This window comes from Anabrus simplex, chromosome 12 (assembly GCF_040414725.1).
Source record: "Anabrus simplex isolate iqAnaSimp1 chromosome 12, ASM4041472v1, whole genome shotgun sequence".
Classification (NCBI taxonomy): domain Eukaryota; kingdom Metazoa; phylum Arthropoda; class Insecta; order Orthoptera; family Tettigoniidae; genus Anabrus; species Anabrus simplex.
The window spans coordinates 39562566-39586949 of NC_090276.1; the positions used below are offsets into that span (position 1 = coordinate 39562566).

The 24384-nt window shown below is 39.2% G+C and overlaps 2 protein-coding genes across 3 annotated transcripts in view; one reads left to right on the plus strand and one right to left on the minus strand.

The window, feature by feature from the left end:
• The window catches only part of LOC136884036 (uncharacterized), a 43636-nt gene extending 40972 nt beyond the window's left edge, over positions 1-2664 (minus strand). The window contains exons 1-2 of the mRNA XM_067156054.2: positions 2482-2664; positions 993-2386 (exon numbers count right to left, since the gene is read on the minus strand). Coding sequence (XP_067012155.2) covers positions 993-2386; positions 2482-2578 — 1491 coding nt within the window. The 5' untranslated portion in view covers positions 2579-2664. The remainder of the gene's footprint in view (positions 1-992; positions 2387-2481) is intronic.
• Positions 2665-2994: 330 nt separating this feature from the next.
• Mvd (mevalonate diphosphate decarboxylase) overlaps positions 2995-24384 on the plus strand; it is a 50766-nt gene continuing 29376 nt past the window's right edge. The window contains exons 1-4 of one of the 2 annotated variants that reach the window (XM_067156039.2): positions 2995-3319; positions 7726-7796; positions 18494-18561; positions 21525-21571. In XM_067156039.2, coding sequence (XP_067012140.2) covers positions 3268-3319; positions 7726-7796; positions 18494-18561; positions 21525-21571 — 238 coding nt within the window. In that variant the 5' untranslated portion in view covers positions 2995-3267. Of the gene's footprint in view, positions 3320-7725; positions 7797-18493; positions 18562-21524; positions 21572-24384 lie in introns of those variants that run through there. The other variant, XM_067156040.2, reaches the window with a different exon arrangement.

Sequence of the window (24384 nt, forward strand, 5' to 3'; positions counted from 1 at the left end):
AGAAGACGAAATTTAGACTGGGACAAGATTATGGAAGAGGAATGGTGGAAGGAAAGAGGAAGATGGAGAAGTGCCATAAAAACCCCGTCCCGGCAGGAGCTGCGTAAGGGGAAATGATGATGATGATGTGTCTGTATTAGTGTGGAATCGGACGCGAGCACTTGATTCCGCCCGACATCCCCAACCTGTATGGCTAAGACCAACTACAACCTAATATTTTAGTTGAATCTTGGTATGGCACTCCACAGCAACCGAGTGGTAGGCCCTGGTATTACATGATTATGAATGAGCAGTAGAACACTAGGAGTTTAAAATACTCTGTTATGTCTAGTTTGTGATAATAACACTAACTAATTTTGGCATTAATATTATTGTTAATACCAGTAGCATAGCCAGGATCGACTGATAGTGGGGGCTTATAGTTACAAAATGTTGACAGAACATACTGAAGGTGCTTTTATGTGTGTGGTGTGCGCATGCACGAGTGCCATTATAAGGACACTCATAAAAGTAAAATACGTTGATGATCAGATGGCAGTACCGGTACACTAGAAAATCCTACATTAAAATACAGAACAAAAACAATATGATTAAGGTGAATAGTTTTATGGTGAATGGTAGCTTATGTTCAGATAATAACCTAAAATACAACTTTCGGTGCTTATTAGAAAATCGATTCAAGAGATCTGTTCATTTTACATTAATATTCATGGGAACGTTCAAAAGAGCCAACCCACTGGTTGTGCTTTCACTGGTTTATTGTCAGTTTATGTTTATTTTCTTTCGTAAAAATTCCATGGGGTGGGGATCTAACCCAAGTAACGCCCCCTTGGTTACGCCCTTGGTTAATGCTCTGAGGGGGACTACATTGAAATGTTATCATATTCAGTTTTTACCTAGTATTCCCTTTCCGGCTACTATTCCTGCCACCTGGGAGGAACACTGATGATAATAATTATACAGTTCCCCATCAAGACAGATCATTACCTTACCTTCTCATCCATTTTCTTCTCAATGTTTACAGCTTTGTTGAATGTCTCTGTCATTTCAGCAGTGAAACCCTCAGTGCACAGTATAGGACTTATACTGTATTTGGTAAGACAGATATTCATGATCTCCAGTTGAGATCTTAGCGGAAGCTTCTGCAAACAATCTAAAGCTAACAGTTTTAAACTATCATAGGTTTCATTTTCTTTAGCAATAGCAAGGTGAGAAATGGTTCGTTTGAGAATTATGTCCACTTCTTCATAATCAACAAATTGCATATTATTTTGTATACAATGAATACACTCCCTATTAGTTATTAATTCATTAAATTTGAACAAGGCCTTAAACCACTTCTTCTGAGTTTTGTCTTTACTAGAGACATTTTTCAAAATAATACTCAAATCAGCTTCTTTAATTTCATCATCTTCATCTCTAGGTTTAACGGCCATACTTGTAAGCATTGTAATCAGGTCTTTACAACGAGAAGAATCAATTCCTCTGGCTTTAACAGCATTTATATTTTCTAAACAGTTGTACATAGCTTCAGCTAAGTCATTTTGCAATGAGCGTTCGCCACCAAAGGAAGAATCACATTCAGCAAAATACATCCACAAATCACAAGTTATACAGGAAACAGTCTCAATGCCTGCTTCGAATAGTTTATCATGAAGTGAATTCATCAAGAATTTTTCATTGGATTCTTCACTCATCTTCCAGTCAGTATAATCATAGTCAACTGCGATTGAATAAATATCCAGCGTGTCAGATGAATAAATCTCAGAAGGCCCTTTATATTTTACATAATATTCCAAACAGCCGTTAATAAAAGAAAGCATGTTGGTTAGGAGAACACCTGCTTGATCATACATCAAGGTCTGAGTCATACCTGGCAGTTTCAAAGCAGGAGGGTGGATGACATTGTTTATACATTTTTCGTAGTGGCTGAGAAACTTTGATTGAATGTATTCAAGCATATCAGCAAAATTGTCATACCCATTAATAATAAAGGCAATAAGTTTGATATAGACAGCCTTTGCAAATTCTGCACAAGTGTACATTGTGGACGATGGTGGTGATGTTGCACTTTTTGCTATTGCTATTTCAAGTAATTCTGAGCTCAGAAAGGCAGGGCATAATATAACTGCTTCACACATGTATTTTAGTAATGACAGTTCATACACTATTTCCAAAAGGAGATCCTTACTTAATGCTGGAGAGCAGTCAACTAAATGTCCACAATTCGAATCGTCTTTTAACCATTCCTGTGCTTCCAAATCAGTATTAAGGATAAGAAATAAAGTACATTTCCTTAAACTATCTTCATTTTCAACTTTTTTACTTTCCACACAAATGATGTCTTTCAAAGTCTGAACCACTTTGTGTATCTTCGGAATATGGTCTGAAAAAAGAGAATAAATCTATTCTTAGCATTCTCTACGATACAAATTTGCATACACTCTCATTACACACTATAACCTAACTATTTATACTCGCCTGCATTTGACACTGACAGTTCTTTCAATATTCCTTCTCTCTTCTGAAGAGAAATGAGGGCACCTTGAATTGATGCCAATTGTTCTGTAAACTCCATTTGTATCGGAGGTATGTCTACGGGAAGGTTACTAATCTGAGATGAACCCTTTTAAAATATTCATTTCACTAACAACACATTCGTATGTCCCGGACATCGTCAAAACACATTTCGTTCCTTTCTTTTGTTTATCGGATCACTGCCCATAACCAACCTCACCTAAGTAAACATCCATAAAGGCAAGAATTCAATGATCATATTCTTTGCGGAGAGAACAATATTAGCGTAACGATAGTAAAGAATTTAAGAATTTGTATTTATAATAGTTATAATTCAATAGACGTAGAATGTTTGAGAAATGAGTCCAATGTAATTTAATTGTCCCATATAATATTACACTTACGATTTTGGACAGCTTGACAATAAGTAACAAATGAAATGCGACGCGAGATTCTCTTGTTTTGTTTCCCGTTAGTTCAAACGCGAGCTAAAGATATACATGTAACATACGTGTCGCTTTGCAGTATTATTAGAGGATGGTGAGGAAAAGTTAAGATAGACAGAAGCAGGGACTTCACTTCCATCTTACTTTCATTGAGGCAGCTGTGATTGAGAATTCTGTGATAAGTCACACAACCTAACCTTTATTAGTTTGGCACTGTGGATCCCCGTCACTTTCCACGGTGTTTATTTCTTTTACACGATTACATTACTCGAAAATATCACCAAGAAAGGTTTATAGAAGCACAATGAATATAGTTACATGTATTGCACCAGTTAATATCGCCGTAATCAAATATTGTAAGTATATGTTTTTTCCCTTTTTCATGTCGTAGTAATCAAATTACTTGCTGTTCGCAGTTGTACTCGCCGTAGTGCTATAATTATGTAGCCTATTTTATAATCTTGATCGATTTAGTTCTCTGAATCATCTCATTACAGTGCTTCCAGCCAAGGACTTCTTTCTTTCAATTGGGAGGGCTACAGTAGTCGAATTTCTAATTAAAAATCCGCAACATTTTTTTTTTTTCCCCCGTGAAACGCCACGAAATGTGTGTCCGTGAAAAAATCCACTATTTGTTAGCAATAGTAGGCGTACATGTTTGGTCAAGGTCACCCTATTTACATAGATGCTAATGATATCTTTAAGCCGTCCAGCTTCATAGCTAAAAATTGTCAGCATGTTGGCCTTTGGTCCATGGGGTCCCGGATCCGTTTCCCGGCCGGATTTTCACTTTATTGATTTATTCCCCTGGCTGGTGGGCTGGGTGTTTGTGCTGTCTTCAACATTAGAATTCCTCTTGGGGAGGGCCCCATCCCTATAAACGCACATGTCTTACAACATCAACTCTAAAGACCTTCACCAGGCCTCTCTGGAGGCCACACACCATAATTATATTATCTATAAGCACAAATATTCACTCAGATGGATATTCTCTGATGAAATGAATACCAGAATCGTTAGGTAAAATTTCGTGCTTGGTCTGCATATTCTTTCACTCTCCTGTTGTTACTTCCAGTTGCTCTTGCATGGCTGCCTTCTTTAATTGCTGATCTAGATGAAATTGCAGTAAATGTTTAAATTAAGTAACTTTTTCATGCTGTGTCAAAATATTTGAGATTTTATGCATTTGTTTAAGATTAGTGTAGAGCCTATGTATAGGACACTTCACCCCTCTTATAAATTAAAAAAATCAACATTTTTGAACATTTAATAGTTAATGAAATACTGTAAAGTGGGATAACTTCAGCCATACAGGGTAAATTCGGCCATTGATGAATAGCAACACTATTTTCTCCTGCCTCCTATGCTTCAGTAGTCCAAAGAACATCGATTTCTTTCGCAGCCCCGACTATTGTCTTGTTTGGTAACAGCAGAAAACAAACTGTTCCCTAGCCCCACCATTCTAATCTCCATTCCAGTGGTTTATGGGGTCAAAATGTAAGTACATCTGGTAACTGATCAACACAATTTGATGCATTTTATTCAAATAGGTTTCTCAGGGAATAGTTTTCTGATAAAAGTCGTCCTCTTCCGGGGTAACTTTGGCTATGCCAAGAATATACAGGAAAAATTACTAGGCCGCAGGTATTGTAATTGCAATCCTTTTTACCTCAAGAATGCTTTAGAAGAGATTAATAAAGGCACAGGGAGGGGAAAGATGGTTCCCATTTTCAATGATAAATGTGCCTGTAGACAGAATATGTTGCAGCATAGACGGGTATCAGTTAACATGGACGTTACACATTTAAAAACTTGATTGATGGCCCAGATATTTTCTCATTTAGAAGACGGTGTATTTTTCGACCTTTTCTCTCCATACAATTTTGTGTCTTTTACTTATTATCTTTTGTACCATCACAAATATTTATGGAATGCAACATGTAATTTGTAATATACAATGCCTGTATGCTTAGGATAAATAAAATAGTTTCTTCTATGGGGAAAATGTGCATTGATTGGAACTATCCTGTAAATTTGATCACTATATGTCTGTTTCACCACAAATCATTTTAATTTGTTATTGTTGATACTGGGCATTCTGCAGGTTTAAAAAGAACATTAATGGTGTCCAAATCAACACTAGTTAAGTCAAAGAAAACTTTTTTTCTTGAGTTATTTGTATGGTGGCCAAAGTTACCACAAAACATGGGGTAACTCCGGCCACTCTTTCGAAAATCATAAACCATTACTGAATAACAATTAGAATTATGTTCATATTTAAAAATGAAGAACAAACATAAAATGGATCACGTCAGTTAACTCGGATATGGAACAACTAGATATCTCACTGGGACAAACTCATGATCGACTACTGTTCTGTCAAGCCATTCGACACAGAGTTTTCCCAACATCCCTTACAAGTAAGAAGACTACAGGAACTAAGTGGTCAGAGGAGAGAAAGCTGGCTCATAGTCAGCAAATGAAGGAGTATTAGAAGAAGGAGAAGAAGAAAGCAACAACTTTACTGAAGAGTAGATACGAACCCCGTGGTCCTCAGTAGACGACAAAGAAGAAGAACAAACATGGCAGAACTTATATTTTTTCAGAAACTTAGAGGGAATATTTCACGTTTCAATTTGTAAAATATATGAAAAAGTGGCCGAACTTACCCCATTTTACGGTACCCATTAAAAATTAGACTAGGCCACAATCGTAATTCGTGCTCTAGTTGCGTAACATCTTCGAGTGCTACTCTCTCTCTCTCTCTCTATTCGTTTAGTCGATTCCGATTCTCTGTGACCCCATGAACTAAAATACGACAATTTCTTCTGTCCTGCACTACCTCCCGAAGATTTTCCAACCTGGAATTTAGTACTTCTGTGATGCCATCAATCCATCTCATTCTTAGCCGCCCTCTTCTCCTTGTGCCTTCGATCTTCCCCAGCATTAAGGTCTTTTCTGATGAATTGTGTCTTCTCGTGATGTGTCCAAAGTGCTTAGTTTTTGTTTCAGCATTAGGCCATCCAAGGAACACTCTGGTTTAATTTGCTCTAAATCTGACCTATTTGTTCTCTTCGCAGTCCATGGGACTCTAAGAATTTACCTCCAACACCACAATTCAAAGGAGTTTATTCTACGGCGTTCAGCTTTTCTTATGGTCCAGGTCTCACATCCGTACATCACAACTGAAAAAACCATAGCCCTTACTATACGGATCATTGTTGTTAATGTTTTGTCTCTACTCCTGAAGATATTGTCAAGATTGGTCATTGCCTTTCTACCAAGTAGCAATCATCTTTTGATTTCATGGCTACAGTCACCATCAGCAGAAATCTGTGAGCCAAGATAATTGAAAACAGAGACTACCTCCATTTTTTCTCCTCCTACATGCCATGAATTGACAGGTGTAGTTGCCATAATTTTTGTTTTCTTGACATTCAACATTAGTCCAGCCTTTGAACTTCCTTCTTTCACTTTCATTAAGAGGGTTTTTAAGTCTTCATTTTCTGCCATCAGGATAGTATCATCTGCATATCTCAGGTTGTTTATATTTAACCCAACTATTTTGATTCCTCTTCTTCATCTAATCCCACATTTCTCATAATGTGTTCCGCATACAGATTGAAAAGGTAAGGTGACAATATACAGCCTTGCCTTACTCTTTTCTGAATCTGGACCCATTTAGTTGCTCCATATATGGTTCTCACTGTATCTTCTTGGTCAGAGTATAAGTTCCGTATGAGTGCTACTACCGGAGAGTTAATGCAACATACATACACATTTTCTTTCTACGGTAAAGAAAATCAGAACTCTCTCAATTTCAGTGAGAGAATGTAAGTAATGTCAATGCACGTTGTCATCATTTAATACAAAAATAGATCCTGTCTGTTTATAGTTACATATTTTGAACATTTTTGTACATACGAGCTAGTATGTGCTTCGCTATGTAAATCTACATTGTATACAGAATTCTAGATGAAATTGTGTATACATTGTGAATAAGATTTTATTTAATTGCATAATGGCAGGTATTTAAAAATTAAATTTTAGGCTCTTTCCCCTAACCTACCATTTCATCCAACGTGAATAAAGTTATTCATGGCCTAGACTGTAGTGCTTTATTCCCTCACTTTACATACCAATTTTCATTCAATTCTGTTCTCCCATTTTCTCGTGGCTCTGCATTGAAATGGACTTAGCATCAAAACTCAAAATTCATGAATATCTCCGTTATCATAGCCAGTGCAGTAAAAATATATAGAACATCTTGATTGGAGTTTAATGTTATTGTCAACTTTCGCTTGGAGGGTTGTGCCAGTGCATAGTGAGCCACCTGGTGATGAACGAGTGTACTACTACAGCTCCACGGGTAAAGCATTCTTAAATTCAAACCCTCATTATTGTAGAAGACTTCCTCGTGAACAGTCGAGATTTTCTTCTGAAGATGCGGATCAAAGTTCTCTGCAAAACATAAAGAGTTTCACCTTGTTTTCTTGACACGGCATAAGCCCAAAAGCCCCATATCATGTCGTCTTAGTTATTATTCCATCCTGTGACTTTCCAGATATTTGAAGCTCACTGCCACTTCTAATACAATTTTATCATGCTTCTTCCTTGTTACCGCCATTATTTTACTCTTAATCTTTCTTAGCTTCATACCCCACTCTTCACTCCATGTATCTAGCCCACTCTGTACCTGTTGGGGCTCTGTGCATCTACATGAACTGCATCACATCAGTAGACTTATTGTTTCTCTTTCCAGGGGGAAAACGAGACGAGAAGTTAATCCTGCCATTGAATGATTCCATCAGCACTACGCTCTGTACAGAACAGGTGAGTTGATTGTTTGTTTATCCAACTCACTACTTTAGTATGATGATGATGATGATGATGATGATGATGATGATCATAATAATAATAATAAGGCACTCCCATTAACCATTCACATGTGAAAAAGCATAGAAAAATGACTTAAAACAATATGTAGTAAAGTAGCATTGAGAAGAGATCCTTCTTCTATGCTTGCCAAGGCAGAGGGATCCACCAACCTGCCCCTAGAATGGGACCGGGTATGAAGTGAGATGAATCTTCTTAGCCAGTTTTTACGAACAGAACCCCCCTGTGGGTGGGGGGACGGAGGCAAAGAAAGCACGCACGGTATTCCCTGCCTGTTGTAAGAGGTGACTGAAAGGAGCGACCACGGGATGATGGATTTTGAACCAGGAGATTATCTATGATTAGTACCATCACATGAGGAACACCATAGGTCGACTTCACTTGTAGTTAGTACCACTGTGTGAGGAAGAACTCTATGGGTCGTAATTAGTTGCACCAGGGGTGAATCACTATGGATTTACAGTACCCATGATTATTACCACTATATGCGGACCACCTTGGGTTTATATTATCTGTGATTAGGACCACTATGTGAGGAACACCACAGGTCTGGGAGAAGCCTGTGATAATTACCACTATGTGAGGAACACCACAGTTCTGGGAGAAGCCTGTGATAAGTACCACTGTGTGAGGAACACCATGGTCTGGGCGTTCCCTGAGAGAGAGAGCTTATCCACAGGGGATAGCTGCCCTAGAACAAGGGGTGCAGTACAGTAACAGCATCAAATAGATAATAATTTTTGCACTATTTATCTTAGAATAAAATGAGCTTGTTGTTGTTTGAGTCATCAGTCCATAGACTGGTTTGATGCAGCCGTCCATGCCACACTATCCTGTGCTAACCTTTTCATTTCCACGTAACTGTTGCATCCTACATCTGCTCTAATCTGCTTGTCATATTCATACCTTGGTCTACCCCTACCGTTCATACCACCTACACTTCCTTCAAAAACCAACTGAACAAGTCCTGGGTGTTTTAAGATGTGTCCTATCATTCTATCTCTTCGTCTCGTCAAATTTAGCCAAATCGATTTCCTCTCAATAATTCGATTCAGTACCTCTTCATTCGTGATTCGATCTATTCATCTCACCTTCAGCATTCTTCTGTAACACCACATTTCAAAAGCTTCTATTCTCTTTCTTTATGAGCTAGTTATTGTCCATGTTTCACTTCCATACAATGCCACGCTTCACACGAAACTCTTCAAAAAATTCTTTCTAATTCCTAAATCAATGTTTGAAGTGAGCAAATTTCTTTTCTTAAGAAAGCTCTTCCTTGCTTGTGCTAGTCTGCATTTTATGTCCTAACTTCTGCCATCGTTAGTTATTTTACTACCCAAGTAACAATATTCATCTACCTCCTTTAAGACTTCATTTCCTAATCTAATATTTCCTGCATCACCTGCGTTCGACTGCACTCCATTACTTTTGTTTTGGACTTATTTATTTTCATCTTGTACTCCTTACCCAAGACTTCATCCATACCATTCAGCAACTTCTCGAGATCTTCTGCAGTCAACAAGTATAATTAAAGAACCACCTAATCGATACTTTATTTTTTGCGTTGGGCAAAATTAAATATACATTATCACTCACAGAACATGTTTCGACCACTTAGTGGTCATCATCAGCTGTTGGTCAATAACCACAAGCGTATCTGTGCTTATTTTTGCGAGTATCGATTAGGTGGTTCTTTAATTATACTTGTTGATTATACTCATCGATACGGTCATGAAGTGGACAACTTGCAATACGAATGCTAACCAAGCAGGTAATATTACGAACATCTATCTTAGACTGAAGATGAAACTCGTAAAAATAAGCACAGATACGCTTGTGCTTATTGTCCAACAGCTGATGATGACCACTAAGTGGTCGAAACATGTTCTGTGAGTGATAATGTGTATTTAATTTTGCCCAACGCAAAAAATAAAGTATCGATTAGGTGGTTCTTTAATTATACTTGTTGATTATACTTGTTGATACAGTCATGAAGTGGACAACTTGCAATCTTCAGTAGTCTCAGATAAAATAACAATATCATCGGCAAATCTCAAGGTTTTGATTTCCTCTCCTTGGACTGTGATTCCCTTTTCAAATTCCTCTTTGATTTCCTTTACTGCCTGTTCTATGTAAACATTGTAAAGAAGGGGGGACAAACTGCAGCCTTGCCTCACTCCTTTCTGGATTGCTGCTTCTTTTTCAAAGCCCTCGATTCGTATCACTGCAGACTGATTTTTATACAGATTGTAGATAATTCTTCGTTCTCGGTATCTGATCCCAATCATTTTCAGAATCTTAAATAGCTTGGTCCAATCAACATTATCGAATGCCTTTTCTAGATCTACGGATGCCATGTACATGGGCTTGTCCTTCTTGATTCGATCCTCTAAGATCCGACGTTAAGTGAGGATTGCTTCACATGTTCCTACATTTCTTCTGAAGCCAAATTGATCTCCTCCCAACTCAGCTTCAACTCGTTTTTCCATTCTTCTGTAAATAATACATGTTAAAATTTTGCAGGCATGAGATACTAAACTAATGGTGCGGTAGTTTTCACACCTGTCAGCACTGGCTTGGGAATAGGTATAACAACATTCTGCCAAAAATTGGATGGGACTTCTCCTGTCTCATACATCTTGCACACTAAATGGAATAACCTTGCCATGCCGGTTTCTCCTAAGGCAGTCATTAATTCAGAGGGAATGTCATCAATTCCAGGTGCCTTGTTCCTATTTAGGTCACTCACAGCTCTGTCAAACTCTGACCTCAAAATTGGGTCTTCCATTTCATCAGCATCAACAGCCTCCTCATGTTCTAGAACCAAATTATCTACATCGTTACCTTGATACAACGGTTGGATATGCTCCTGCCATCTTTCTGCTTTGTCTTCTTTCCCTAGAAGTGACTTTCCATCTGAGCTCTTAATATTCATACACCTAGATTTCCTTTCTCCAAAGGTTTCCTTGATTTTCCTGTATGCAGCATCTACCTTTCCCAGGACTATACAACCGTTGACATCCTCGCACTTCTCCTTCAGCCATTCTTCCTTAGCTACCTTGCACTTTCTGTCCACTTGATTCTTTAGTCGCCTATATTCTTTTCTGCCCTCTTCATTTCTAGCATTCTTCTATTTTCATCGTTCATCAATCAGATCTAGTATCTCCTGAGTTATCCACTGATTTTTAGTTGATCTTTTCTTCCTTCCTAACATTTCTTCAGCAGCCCTACTGACTTCATTTTTCATGACTATCCACTCTTCCTCTATTGTGTTTCCTTCAGCCTTTTCATTTAGCCCTTGTGCAACATGTTCCTTGAAACAATCCCTCACACTCTTTTCTTTCAACTTGTCTAGATCTCATCTTTCTGCATTCTTTCCTTTCTTCAATTTCTTCAACTTCAGGTGGCATTTCATGACCAACAAGTTGTAGTCTGAGTCCACGTCTGCTCCTGGGAAAGTTTTGCAATCCAACACCTGGTTTCTAAATCTCTGCCTAACCATAATGAAGTCTATTTGATACCTTCCAGTGTCTCCAGGTCTCGTCCATGTATACAGCCGTCATTTGTGTTGTTTGAACCAAGTATTGGCAAGGACTAAATTATGATCAGTGCAGAATTCAACCAGCCGACTTCCTCTTTCGTTCCTTTGTCCCAATCCAAATTCTCCTACTGTGTTACCTTCTCTTCCTTGGCCTACCACTGCATTCCAGTCTCCCGTCACAATTAGATTCTCGTCACCTTTTACATATTGTATTAAATCTTCTATCTCTTCATATATTCTTTCGATTTCCTCATCATCTGCTGAACTAGTAGGCATATAGACCTGCACTATTGTGGTGGGCATTGGTTTGTTGTCTATCTTGACGACAATAATTCTTTCACTATGCTGGTCGTAGTAGCTTACCCGCTGCCCTATTTTTTTATTCATTATTAAACCAACTCCTGCATTTCCCCTGTTTGATTTTGTGTTGATAATTCAGTAGTCGCCTGACCAAAAATCCTGTTCTTCTTGCCAACGTACTTCACTTATACCAACTACATCTAACTTTAGTCTATCCATCTCCCTCTAACCTACCACAACGATTCAAACTTCTAACATTCCACGCTTCGACTCGCAGAATGTCAGTATCCATCTACCTGATGATCGCCCCCTTTCGTGTAGTCCCCACCCGGAGATCCGAATGGGGGAATATTTTACCCGAGAGAAGCCGTCATCAGTACATCATTCATAAAGAGATAGCTGCATGTCCTCGGGAGGTAGTTACGGCTGTAGTTTCCCGTTGCTTTCAGCCGTGTAGCCATATCAACACAGCTAAGCCATGTTGAGTATTATTACAAGGCTGTATTAGTCAATCATCTAGACTGCCGCCCTTGCAACTGCCGAAAGGCTGCTACCCCCCTTTCGATGAACGATTCCTTTGTCTGGTCTCTCAACAGATAACCATCTGATATGGTTGCACCTGCGGCTCGGCTATCTCCTTCATTGGGACACGCAAGCCTCCCCACCGCGGCAAGGTCACATGGTTCGCAGGGGAGGAAAAATGAGCTTATATATTTTTGAATTTTGAAATTCCCCTGTTGTACAGCTATCCCCGATCAGGAAAACTTTATTTTTCTTTACATATACTGTATAAATGGTGATTTACCATTGACAATGAATCATGTAAAGCATCTAAAGAAATTTCTTTTAGAAACGAAACAGGAATACCAAAACAAAGAAAGAAATTAACTGAAAATTTGGTGACAGATCCTCGTGCACCGAAGAGTAACTCAATCACCTCCCAGCAACTGGTGTGTGTGTGTGTGATACTTTTCTTCAAAGTATTTAAAACAGGGTTCATAGTGTCTCTTCTTTTCAGAATCGACCTCTTTGGCCTGTGAACTTTTACTCTCAAACCTTATTGTTGAATCAATAACAACGCGGATGTTCCTTTGCCTGTCAATCGTGACAATGTCTGCATGTTTACTGTATCCATCGCTAGAGATATAGTACACTTCTTCAAAGACTTCAAATCTGCCAGATTTTGTGAGAAGTTCTGCAGTACTGCTCCTGACCCTACGGTGCCTGTTATTTCTCAATAGACCGAGCTCGATAGCTGCATTCGCTTAAGTGCGGCCAGTATCCAGTAATCGGGAGATAGTGGGTTCGAGCCCCACTGTCGGCAGCCCTGAAAATTGTTTTCCGTGGTTTCCCATTTTCACAGCAGGCAAATGCCGGGGCTGTACCTTAATTAAGGCCATGGCTGCTTCCTTCCAATTCCTAGGCCTTTCCTATCCCATCGTCGCCATAAGACATCTGTGTCGGTGCGACGTAAAGCAAATAGCAAAAAAAAAATTCTCAATAGTTCCTCTTTCGAGCAGAAACCAAGCACATGAGGGAGGGTTTCTGTCTCGTTGCAGTGACTGCAACGATTATCTTGGCTTCTACCGAGAACGCTTCGGACTGCTATCACATTACATTTCATTTTAATGGTATTAGTCCATTGAGAAGTTGAAAGTTGTTTGTTCGTTGTAATCCAGGTTTTTGATTGGTGTTCATTCTGAAAAATGCAAGACACCTTTCCCGCAGTGTGGTAGTTTTATCCATGTTTCAAACTGCAGATCTCTCAATTTCTTCCAAAGAGTCTGTACCTTAGATTGTTCATTGGGAGTGAAGCAAAGGCTTCTCAGACTACCCTTTATTTCTTGTTTGTACCAGAAGTGGGTCAACAACAGAGTCCAACCTGTTACAGATGTTAATGTGTTGAAGGAAAGCTTCCCACGGTGCTGTCATAATGCCTAAACCACAAACTTTTTTTGAGCTGTACAGTCTGGATAATCCATTGGTAAACCAATTATATCCTTTACTGTACTTCTGATTAATTTATCTACATCATCTAAAAATCTGCGTTTGAGTTTCAATTAGGGTGCACACTGTAAAGGATAAAGCAAATGTGGCCAAATGTATTATTTATAATATACATTTTCTGATGTAGTTTAAGAAAAATTGAGTTCACAAGTCTCGATAAATGATCATTCAGTTTAGTTATAATGTTCCTTTCATCAATATTATTTCGTTGTACCACTACGTGAGGAACACCACAGTTCTGGACTGCTCCTCTGATTAGTACCACTGTGAGAGGAACACCATAGGTTTGAGTTACCTGCGAGTACTACATTACCTGTGATTAGTACCACTATGTGAGGAACGCTGTGAGTCTACATTACTTGTGATTAGTACCACTGCATGAGGTACATCATGGTTCTATTTTACCAGTGATTAGTACCATTATGGGGGAGGGGGCCACTGACCCAGATTTTGGACCCATTTAGACAAGCATCATTGATTTAAGATTTGGCTTTGGAAGCAGCCCTTTGTTCAGTATACACCATTGTTTTAAGTTATTTAATGGGAAGATGCAGTATTGTGGGTCGGATCCACTGATTGTTTTAAGTTCATAATCATTGTTCATTGTCGTCTTTTTGAATTCTAGTCAGTGGATGGTTTTTGGAATTATTTTAACTTTCAGTATTGTGAGTTGGATCTGCTGATTATTTTAAATTAATTCATTCATTCTTCTTCATCATAATGTTTTGAATTCTGGTCAGTGGCTGAATTTTGGAATTTTAATTATCATTACATTTCATCCCATCTCATTACCATTAGGGGCTAATGACCTAGATGTTAGGCCCCTTTAAACAACAAGCATCGTCGTCATCATTTTACGACCAGATGCCCTTCCTGACGTCAGCCTCATCAGAGAAGTTAATGAAGTGCAATGAATGACGTGATATAGGATAGTAGGAAGGGAGAGGGTGAAACCTGGTGCTAGCAAATAGTTACTCCTGTTGAATAACACTAAGGAGTCTGTTCGAGGTCTAGATGAGCACCATGGAGAGGTTTTGGAATATAATTTAATCCAGGTTTTTGGCACGCAATCGGGTGATTAGAAATTGTTTACCACAACCTCCATACCGCGCTGGCCAACATTCTGATGGCAACATTTCTTTCAACCAACTGGACTTGAACCGGCTAACTACGGCGTCGGACCATATAGCCTTCACGCCTTAATGATCATGGCTACCAGGTGAGCTAATCTGCCGCTAGAAGTATTCATACTTTTATAGTAGAATTAAAATGGTATATTTCCAAAATATACCATTTTGTGCATTATTATTGGCCGGGTGTGATGTAGACAAGTTGCCTATTTTCCATGACAGAGCTCGCATCATGACTGGCTACAGGACTGCCACTTTCATTAAAAATGTTTAAAATTGCGCTGTTGACTTTGTCGTGGCATGTACTGAATAAATCTTAAGTTTTGTCACTTTCTTACTTTTGTGGCATTTTGGCTGGATTTCAGGGAATTCTAGAGGCGAGTTGGCCACTTCTGACCTTTACCTGGGATCTTACACCCCCAGACTCGCTTTGCTTGCCCTTGAGACCGTTGATATTTTCCAGACCAATGCTTTTGTTTAAGGGCAATAAATTAATTCCAGTTTTGTCCACTCTCTGCATTGCTCTGACTCGTAATTTGCCAACATTGGCAACCCTTGTTGTTTACTTGTGTCGTCTGAGTCTTGCCACATTGGGTCTCTAACCTAATATTTTACCAATAATAATAATAATAATAATAATAATAATAATAATAATAATAATAATAATAATAATAATAATAATAATAACAACAACAATAATAATAAATAGTAGTAGTAGTATTCCTTGGTTATTACATGGAGGCATTTTGGTTTGACACGACTTAAGGCTGCCTATGTGAGAATTCCTCTCTTGATCTTCCTCTATTAAATGGCAGAGAAACCAGAATATTATTGGGTGACCTGTTGCAGTGTTGTAATAAATTTTGTCATTTGAACACTGTCATATGGCGAATGGCTGGGACAACGTTGGACCTCTTCCAGATGCCTTTTAACAACTTTTTGCAAGTTACCTGTTCATACCACTGCACTGCCCCTAAATAAATGGATGTGTACCACTAGTTCAGGGCTAAGTCCTTATTTATTATTGTATTATCTTTACAATTTTTCAATCAGCTATATGAGCCACATGGACTCCAAAATGAAAGCTTAGCGAACAAGTAGGGATGATGTAGTACTCGCTAAAGGTCAGTGGTGCAAAGGTATAGCACATCTTTCTGGACAGGTTAAATTGCGACACGATACACGTGAACTCATGTGAGGTGACAGTAGTGTGTTCCGCCTTTATCCTCACACCACACGACGTTCAAGCCTAGTCGGTAAATGTTGCATTTACTATGGAAGAAAGTTCAGCACAGCGTAGGCCATCGACGCCAACGAGTTTCAAATCTTCTTGGGAAGAATAGTATTTGATACTTTAAAAAAAAAACATACGTACACACAATATGTAATAAAATATTGAATCACATTAAAAAATTTAATCTGCAGCGCCATTGTTCCTTATGTTATGCCAACAACTATGATAAATATGAAGGCCGAGAAAGGATAGCGTTACTAGAAAAACTTAAAAATACCACATTTGAGGATGTATGTACACTGACTGAGCAAATGTCATGGGTTAGCGGAGCACTGATGCGCAGGTATGTTGTCTGCGCACCACACGCCCCCTGTGCCAGCGGCAGTTGTATAGGAGACCCTGTGAGCAGTGGCTGAGCATGTAACAGATATAACATGGAACGTCGTCGTGAGCTGACACCGTTCGAACGGGGTATGGTGTTAGTGCCCGATGGATGGGAAGTACGATTTCAGAAGTGGTGCGGGAATTCGGCTTCACACGATCAACCGTATCCAGGGTGTATCGTGAATGGTTGAATGCGGGTGTCACCGTCCACAACAGATGAACGACCGGCCGTCCAGCCACCCTCGATGACCGTAACCGGCGACATCTGAGACGGATTGTCAGTAGTGACAGACGGGCAGCCGTGCAACAAATCATGGCTCAATTCAACACAGGTCGTACTGGACACGTCTCCCAGTAGACAATCCGTAGGAACATGGGTTCTATGGGGTATGGGAGCCGGCGTCACACACGGGTGCCACTGTTAACCCAATGTCATCGGGCACGACGACGTGCATTTGTCGCCAGTCACCAGGGATGGACACTGGAACAATAGCGTAACGTGATATGGTCGGACGAATCACGATTTCAACTGCACCATGCCGATGGGAGGCACTGTGTATGGCACAGACCACATGAAGCGATGGATCCCGCCTGCCTCGAAGGTGTGGTCCAGGGCGCTGGTGTCTCTGTTATAGTCTGGGGTGCATTTTCCTGGTATGGAATGGGACCCTAGTTGTTCTGGAAGAGACTTTGAATGGTACGCGGTATGTTGAGCTGCTCGGAGACCATCTCCACCCATTTTTGGCCTTCCAGTGCCCCGACAGGTCTGCGGTGTTTCAAGATGATAACGCGCCGCCACATCGCTCCCACGTCACCCGGGAATGATGCAGCGGAGGTCCAACGACTGCCATGGCCACCCAGGAGCCCTGATATGAACCCTATCGAACATATCTGGGATGTCCTGGAATGCAGGCTCCGTGCCATGGATCCTGCACCCACGAACAGACCAGCATTGGCAGCCGCTCTGCAAACAATTGGTGTCAGGTGCGTCCAGAGGACTACCAGGGACTTGTCGACTCACTTCCACGGCATCTCACTGCAGTTCGTAGGGCTAGAGGAGGCCCCACACGCTATTAGGTGACTATCCCATGACATTTGCTAAGTCATTGTATATTTCATATTATCCTACTCAACTCTATTTATATTATAATGTTTCATAATTCCTCAGAGATGATTTATTTATGTACTGGTACGTATTTCATTGCTGTTGTTCAGATGATAACATTTCCGAGCAGCAAGTACATTACCGCTGTGTAACCCGCCTGTCCGCTGCTCTCTTCTCACGTGACCGACAGTCGTCCTGAGCGGAGCAAGTAACTCCGGCTCCCTAGAGCAACTACGTGATGACGTCTGCATTATAATGTGACTCATATAACTGATGATTGTCCCATGAGGGAAAGTTATGTCATATCCCAAAATAAATTTGCAGCTTCATATCTAGTTCACTGTATTATAACACACCCTTTTTTTTTGTATGATCATAAAATAAAAGCTGGTTACAAATCTAACGTAAACTATTATATATAGCTAGGTTAATGCAAAAGTCAATTTTCTTCAGTTTTTTATAGTCCTGTTTTTCCAAGCATCTTTCATTTTTAATACAGTTCTATTATATGGTATTGATAATTTAAAGGTACTACATTGAGATTAAATAATGAAAAAAATATTATTTGTATGGTATAGTTTTTTCTCTTGGCATTTGTAAAAGTCGATTTATTTCTGTTCTGACAAAATGTTGGTTAGCCTGTTTTTGCGAGCACCCGTTCATTTGTCCCCTTCCCTCTGGAAATGGCGTTGAGTCTAGAGGCCAGTCTCTTGTTGTCCATTCTGACTATGAGACTGTAGAAGATAAGTCTCCTTTTTTTTTCATGGCTGATGATATGCTCTCATTTATTTATTTATTTATTTATTTATTTATTTATTTATTTATTTATTTATTTACAGATATTCATCTCTCTCTCTCTCTCTACTAATAATCCATTCTATTGCTGCTGTTATTTATATCCTAGTTTTTATCCCTGTGTGTTTTATGTTGCAGATGCATGCCAAGACAACCATAATGGCGAGCAGTGAATTCACCGAAGACAGAATTTGGTTGAATGGCAGGTAAGTGTTCAGACTGCTAACACATAGAACATATGTGCCGTGGTAATTTACTGGAACCCTAATGTGTGTTTCAGTTTTTCAGTATCTTGTAGTGTAAAATATATTAGTGTATTTCTCTAGCCAACGGTTACCATGACACAGAGGTTATATCATCAAGCAACATGATGCCATCCATTTAAAAGATTTTTAGACTCTAATATACATTTGAAGCAGGTCAGCTGGAGTTCTAATATTTGAGTAGTTTATGATCACATTGAGAAATGTCCTTGAAGTTAATGGACTGTTTTCTTCAATGCAGCAATCATCTTACAGCATCCTGTTATTCCTAGCCCATTCCCAGTTACTTGGGATCGACACTACATGTGTATTAAGCCTAGTTTTACGGCTAGATGCTTTTCCTGTAGTTTTGCACTTTGGGTGGATTGTTTGGAACGGGCGATATTGTTGCAGTTAGTGTATAGATCAAAGTCCATCAAAAATCAAACTTGGTTAAAAACGTTAACTATCGTGTGGTCAAGTTAGTTTTCCGGTAAAACAATCAGGGTTCTCGAAAAGGAGCTTTGATATTTTCATGTACCGAGTTTAAACAATCAAACTCCAGTCTTAGCTGTGGAAGAATGACTAGGATTCATTTTTCTGTTGTATATTTTTTGTTTCACTGAGTTTTCTGCAGCTGTCCAACCTGACCTAAATGATGCAAGCTCACAGCTGCACACCCCTAGCCTTGTCCCAGTTGTGCATTGAAATTGCCAAGTAGAAGTTTGATGGGGTTTTTTTTGCTAGGGGCTTTACGTCGCACCGACACAGATAGGTCTTATGGCGACGATGGGATAGGAAAGGCCTAGGAGTTGGAAGGAAGCGGCCGTGGCCTTAATTAAGGTACAGCCCCAGCATTTGCCTGGTGTGAAAATGGGAAACCACGGAAAACCATCTTCAGGGTGCCGATAGTGAGATTCGAACCTACTATCTCCCGGATGCAAGCTCACAGCCGCGCGCCTCAACGCGCACGGCCAACTCGCCCGGTGAAGTTTGATGTTGGAGGGAAAGATATTGATTAATGTTTGATCCTGTAGGTCCCAGAATGTTTGTTTCATCTCTATGCTTTAGTGTTCAATTTTTTTGATTGGTGGAAGCATGTGTGTTAATAATGAATTGTGTAGGTCTTATTTTCAGAGTTAGGGTAGCAAGTCTGGGGGCTTGAGATTGAAATTATATAATAGAGTCAATGATTTTGAGATTTATTAGAACCTGGTGAGTTGGCCGTGCAATTAGTGTCGTACAGCTATGAGCTTGCATCCACACGAGGCAAATGCTGGGGCTGTACCTCAAGGCCACAGCCACTTCCTTCCCATCCCTAGCCTTTTCCTATCCCATCATCGCCATAAGACCTATTTGTGTTGGTGCGACGTAAAGCAGATTGTAAAAGAAATTTAAAAAAATAAATTCATTACCAAATTTTGGGCAATTTTTCATCCCTTTTTTTTCTAGGATTCCTTTATGAAGTTGATTCCTTAGGGTCTTTCTGTTCCTAATTTCTTGAAGTGCCATGATTAGAATATTGTGTCGCTGATGAACTTTAATTTTCCTGTTGCCATTGATGTTTTCACGGCCCATACTTATAGCCATTATACAGGCTTTGTGGTTTATGCCGTGTCAAGAAAATAAATGAGCTTTGAATTTTGGCGCCGCACAGTGCTAGCGTTCGAAGCGGAAGCTGACGGAACCATCAGAATCAGTCTGAGAGGGTCACATAACATAACAGGAGTACGCACATATGAAGGTATGACGTTGACACAAGTCTGGAATGAAACATCTGGTGATCAGGAACGTACGAATTTGAAAAACACCGAAACGAAATAACAGTAGTGAAGGGACTGGGAAGGGAAGAACCTACGTAAATCCTTAATGGCTGGCAGCCATCTATTACTTAATTGATAGTCAGTGTCCCTGTTGAAATTGTTAGAATTTCTATGTATTTCTACAGCTTCCCGTATAATCCTGGACCTATAGTGTCTTGTTTGGGTAAGAGCTCGAGCATCTTGGAACTTCTATTGGGTAATGTCTAAATTCAAAGCTCATTGTTTTAGAAGCCTTTCTCGAGGTCAGTCGGGATTTTCTTCTGATGACGCAGAGCATAGTTCTCTGTGAAACGTGAAGAATTTCACCTTATTTTCTTGACACCGCATAAGCCCAAAAGCCTATATCATGTCTATTTAATTTTCGTGGTTTGACCCAGGAAGTTAACATTATTTGTTGGGAAGCATGAGATTTGTTTACGTTTAATTGTGTGTGTATGTCTTGGGGGGTTCAGGCACTCTGAATGACAGCACATCAAATCCGAATGCTGTCTTCTCTGCAGTTTATGGTTGCAGATGGAATTTTTCTTCAATAGACCTTTCATGGTCAGCTGCCTGAGGTGTCACCTTGAGAAGAGGAAGAAGAGGATAAGTCCTCGAATTTCAATTCTGCATGTTATTCAGAAAGGTGAATTATACTAAGCCATGCCTAACATATTACAGACTATACAGCTGATACAGTATGCAAATGTAATTCATAAAGAAACATTCATTGTAGAACAGAATACTTAGACCTGTTATTAACCATAACTTTCATAGCACACTATTGCACACATCAAGTTTCAGCAGCTGTTTGATTCACACTAATAAGATGCTCACAGTCCCCACGAAGCTTGCGATTCTTGGATTGTTTGCTGTAGCCTTGGTTGACATCACAGCTGGCCTGGACTCGCTATGTGAACATGCACAACGTCATTTCCTACTCGCTTGGTGCAGATTATGGCAGTTTGTTTTACACATCTTGCCTCCCCTTCACCATGATCCTGTTATACTTTCTCCACAGTATAGTGTGTCAGGAAGATAGTGTTCCAAGTGTTGGAGAAGTCTTGTTTTGCCCCTCAGACATGTAGTTTTTGTGTTTATTCCTGGAAATCTGTTTTCTTTCAGAGAGGAATCATTTGATAATCCAAGGCTGAAGAGTTGTTTGGAAGGAAGTGAGTAAGATTTTAAATTGTATTATATATGAAGACAAGTTATGAAATAACAGAATTTTATTACAGTATAACTTTTTTAAGAGGGTGCATGCAGAAAAAGTGTTTGTCTTATTCTTTGACATAGAGATCGTGCTTTGCAACACACTTGTTCTACATATCCACAAGCTGTTCGGTGTGGTCTGTAAGAAACTTCACACTGCCTCCATTACCTTATGATCATCTGCAAACTTCTGACCTCACAAATGTTCTTTCAAAAGTCCAAACAAGTGAAAGTCTGATAGTGCCAAGTCTGACATGTATAGTGGATATTTCAACACTTTAAATTCCTAATCACCGGGCAAGTTGGCCATGTGGTTAGAGGCGCATGGGTCTGAGCTTGTATCCAGGAGACAGTGGGTTCGAATCCCACTGTTGGCAGCCCTGAAGATGGTTTTCCATGGTTTTCCATTTTCACACCAGGCAAATGCTGGGGCTGTACCTTAATTAAGGCCAACTCCTAGGCCTTTCCTATCCCATCATCGCCATAAGACCTATCTGTGTCGGTGAGACGTAAAGCCACTAGCAAAAAAAAAATTCCTAATCATGTATTGTATCCATTATATGTGCAGCCATATGGGGTGGGTGCTGTCATGAAGCAACAATACTTCTTCTGAGAGAAGTCCCGATCATTTTGCAAACTTACCTGTATGACACAGTATTAACCCATTCAAGTCACAATAAATGGCCACTTTGTTGACTGTGGAATCAGATTTAATTTGCCCGCCCGTAGTTTGAGCGTACCTGTCACACAAAAACAGGCATAAAATAAAATCTAATGCAGATGATCTCCTCAAATTTAGCATTCATGCCACTGAATGTTATGTATGACTTACCCATTCTTCATTCCTTGAGTGACTGCTGGCTGTGGTGCAAATAATTTCAAAAGGAGCGGATCTGTGTACTCTAAAATCATCACAGTTTCTGACATTGGGCGGACTATACATTTTCTTAAGTATTTCTGAAACACCACTGTATCTACAAAGTGGATATATATCAGGATTATTGTCTTTTTTCTAATTTCCAATCACTACGGTTCTTTTGTGTCATTGCACGCATGCGTTTGGAAGAACCTGGTGCAGCACTTTCACTCTCACTTTCTTCAATATTCTGCTCACTTCAGTAACTTTCACTGTTGCTATCACTTTCCTTGAACTCTGATTCATTTTCCATAACATCATTATTGCGGTAATCCCCATCGAAAACAATGTCTACAAGCGCTTTCAATATCTCGTCATTGCCACAAAGTCGGTTCTACTGCATAATGAATACTGGATACCGATGAAAATAAACTTTTATTCAACAATCCCAGTGTCACACAGAAATACAGACAGCATTGTTTACCAACAGTATGTGCCTCTAGTTCCCTACACTGTGTATTGTTAGAAATTATATTACAAACAGAATCTAATATACGAAGATAAGCAAGACTCTGCGTCGTTGCAAGCTGAGCTCGTCATTTGAATCGTGCGCCAGAACACTGAGTGCGACGACAGCTCATATGACGTGAATGGGTAAAGCACTAGTTGAAATTTGATACTTTTCCTGGAAGCACACAGATTAATGACCATAGACATTGCAAAATATTATCAGAATGACTCCCGGCAGATGCATGTGACTTGAATAATTTCTTGACAGGGAAGATGTGTGCTTCCACTTCTTTGATTGTTTTTTATTCTCTTGTTCATAGTTGTACATTCAGAACTAGTCTCCTTTCACTACGATGGAGGAAAGGATCTCCTTCGCATCTATAATAGTCAAAGTACTCTCGATGAATTGTCTGCTACTTGACACAGCTGAGTGAATGCAGTACAGAGTGTTGGGTATTAGCAGTGCACTGTTCCAGTTGTGAAGTGTGTTTCTGTTCTTTTCTGTCATAGAGTCAAGACTTGTCAGTGCAGTCAGGAATGCCTTGTGTGGCAGACAATATGACATCTGACTCTGGTAAATCTCATCTCAGCTGCCTGAATTTTCCTCTCATCCTTCTTTTTTATACTCTAAGTTTCACAGCCACAAGTCGAAATCGATATGTAATAAGTTACAAAGATTGCTTGCTTGTATTTCAATGGCTCTCTGGTTCCATATTTGGTTTATTTTATTTTATTTAGTATTAAAAACTTCATTTTCTGTCCGTATTGACTCAAGATTTTACAATGCTTGGTAAAGGAACCAAAAAACTGTGCTTTATTAATGGCAGATGTTTTGTAAAATCATTTATCAATTTTATATGAATTTCCTGTACATCAACTACACCAAATTATAGACTTTTTCAATCACCTAAAAAACAATTTTAGACGCACCAAATAATACTGTATTTTTTTAAAAACACATGTTACTTGTAATATACAATGGGTCAATGTTATCCAGCCATTTTTAATGTTTTTCATGTAAAATAGGACTTGCTGTTAAAAAACTGTGGTTTAAAATGGTAAATGCTTTGTAGAATCACTTATCAATTTCATATGAATTTCTTGTACATAAGCTACACCAAATCATAGAGTTTCAATCATATACAAAATAATTTTAGATGCACCAAATAATACTGTATTTTTTTTTCAAAAAAGACATGTTATTTGTACAGTACAATGGGTCAGTGTTATCTAGTTATTTTTAATGTTTTTCATGTAGAATAGGACTTGCTGTTAAAAGTATGCCAAGCATACATTCTATACTGATTCTATAGTATATTTTTACTTTTTTGAATGTTCCTTGCTATTAAACTTTCAATTGCTGGTGATGGCATAGTGGATTGCTGAAACTGGTCCCAAAGATGTATT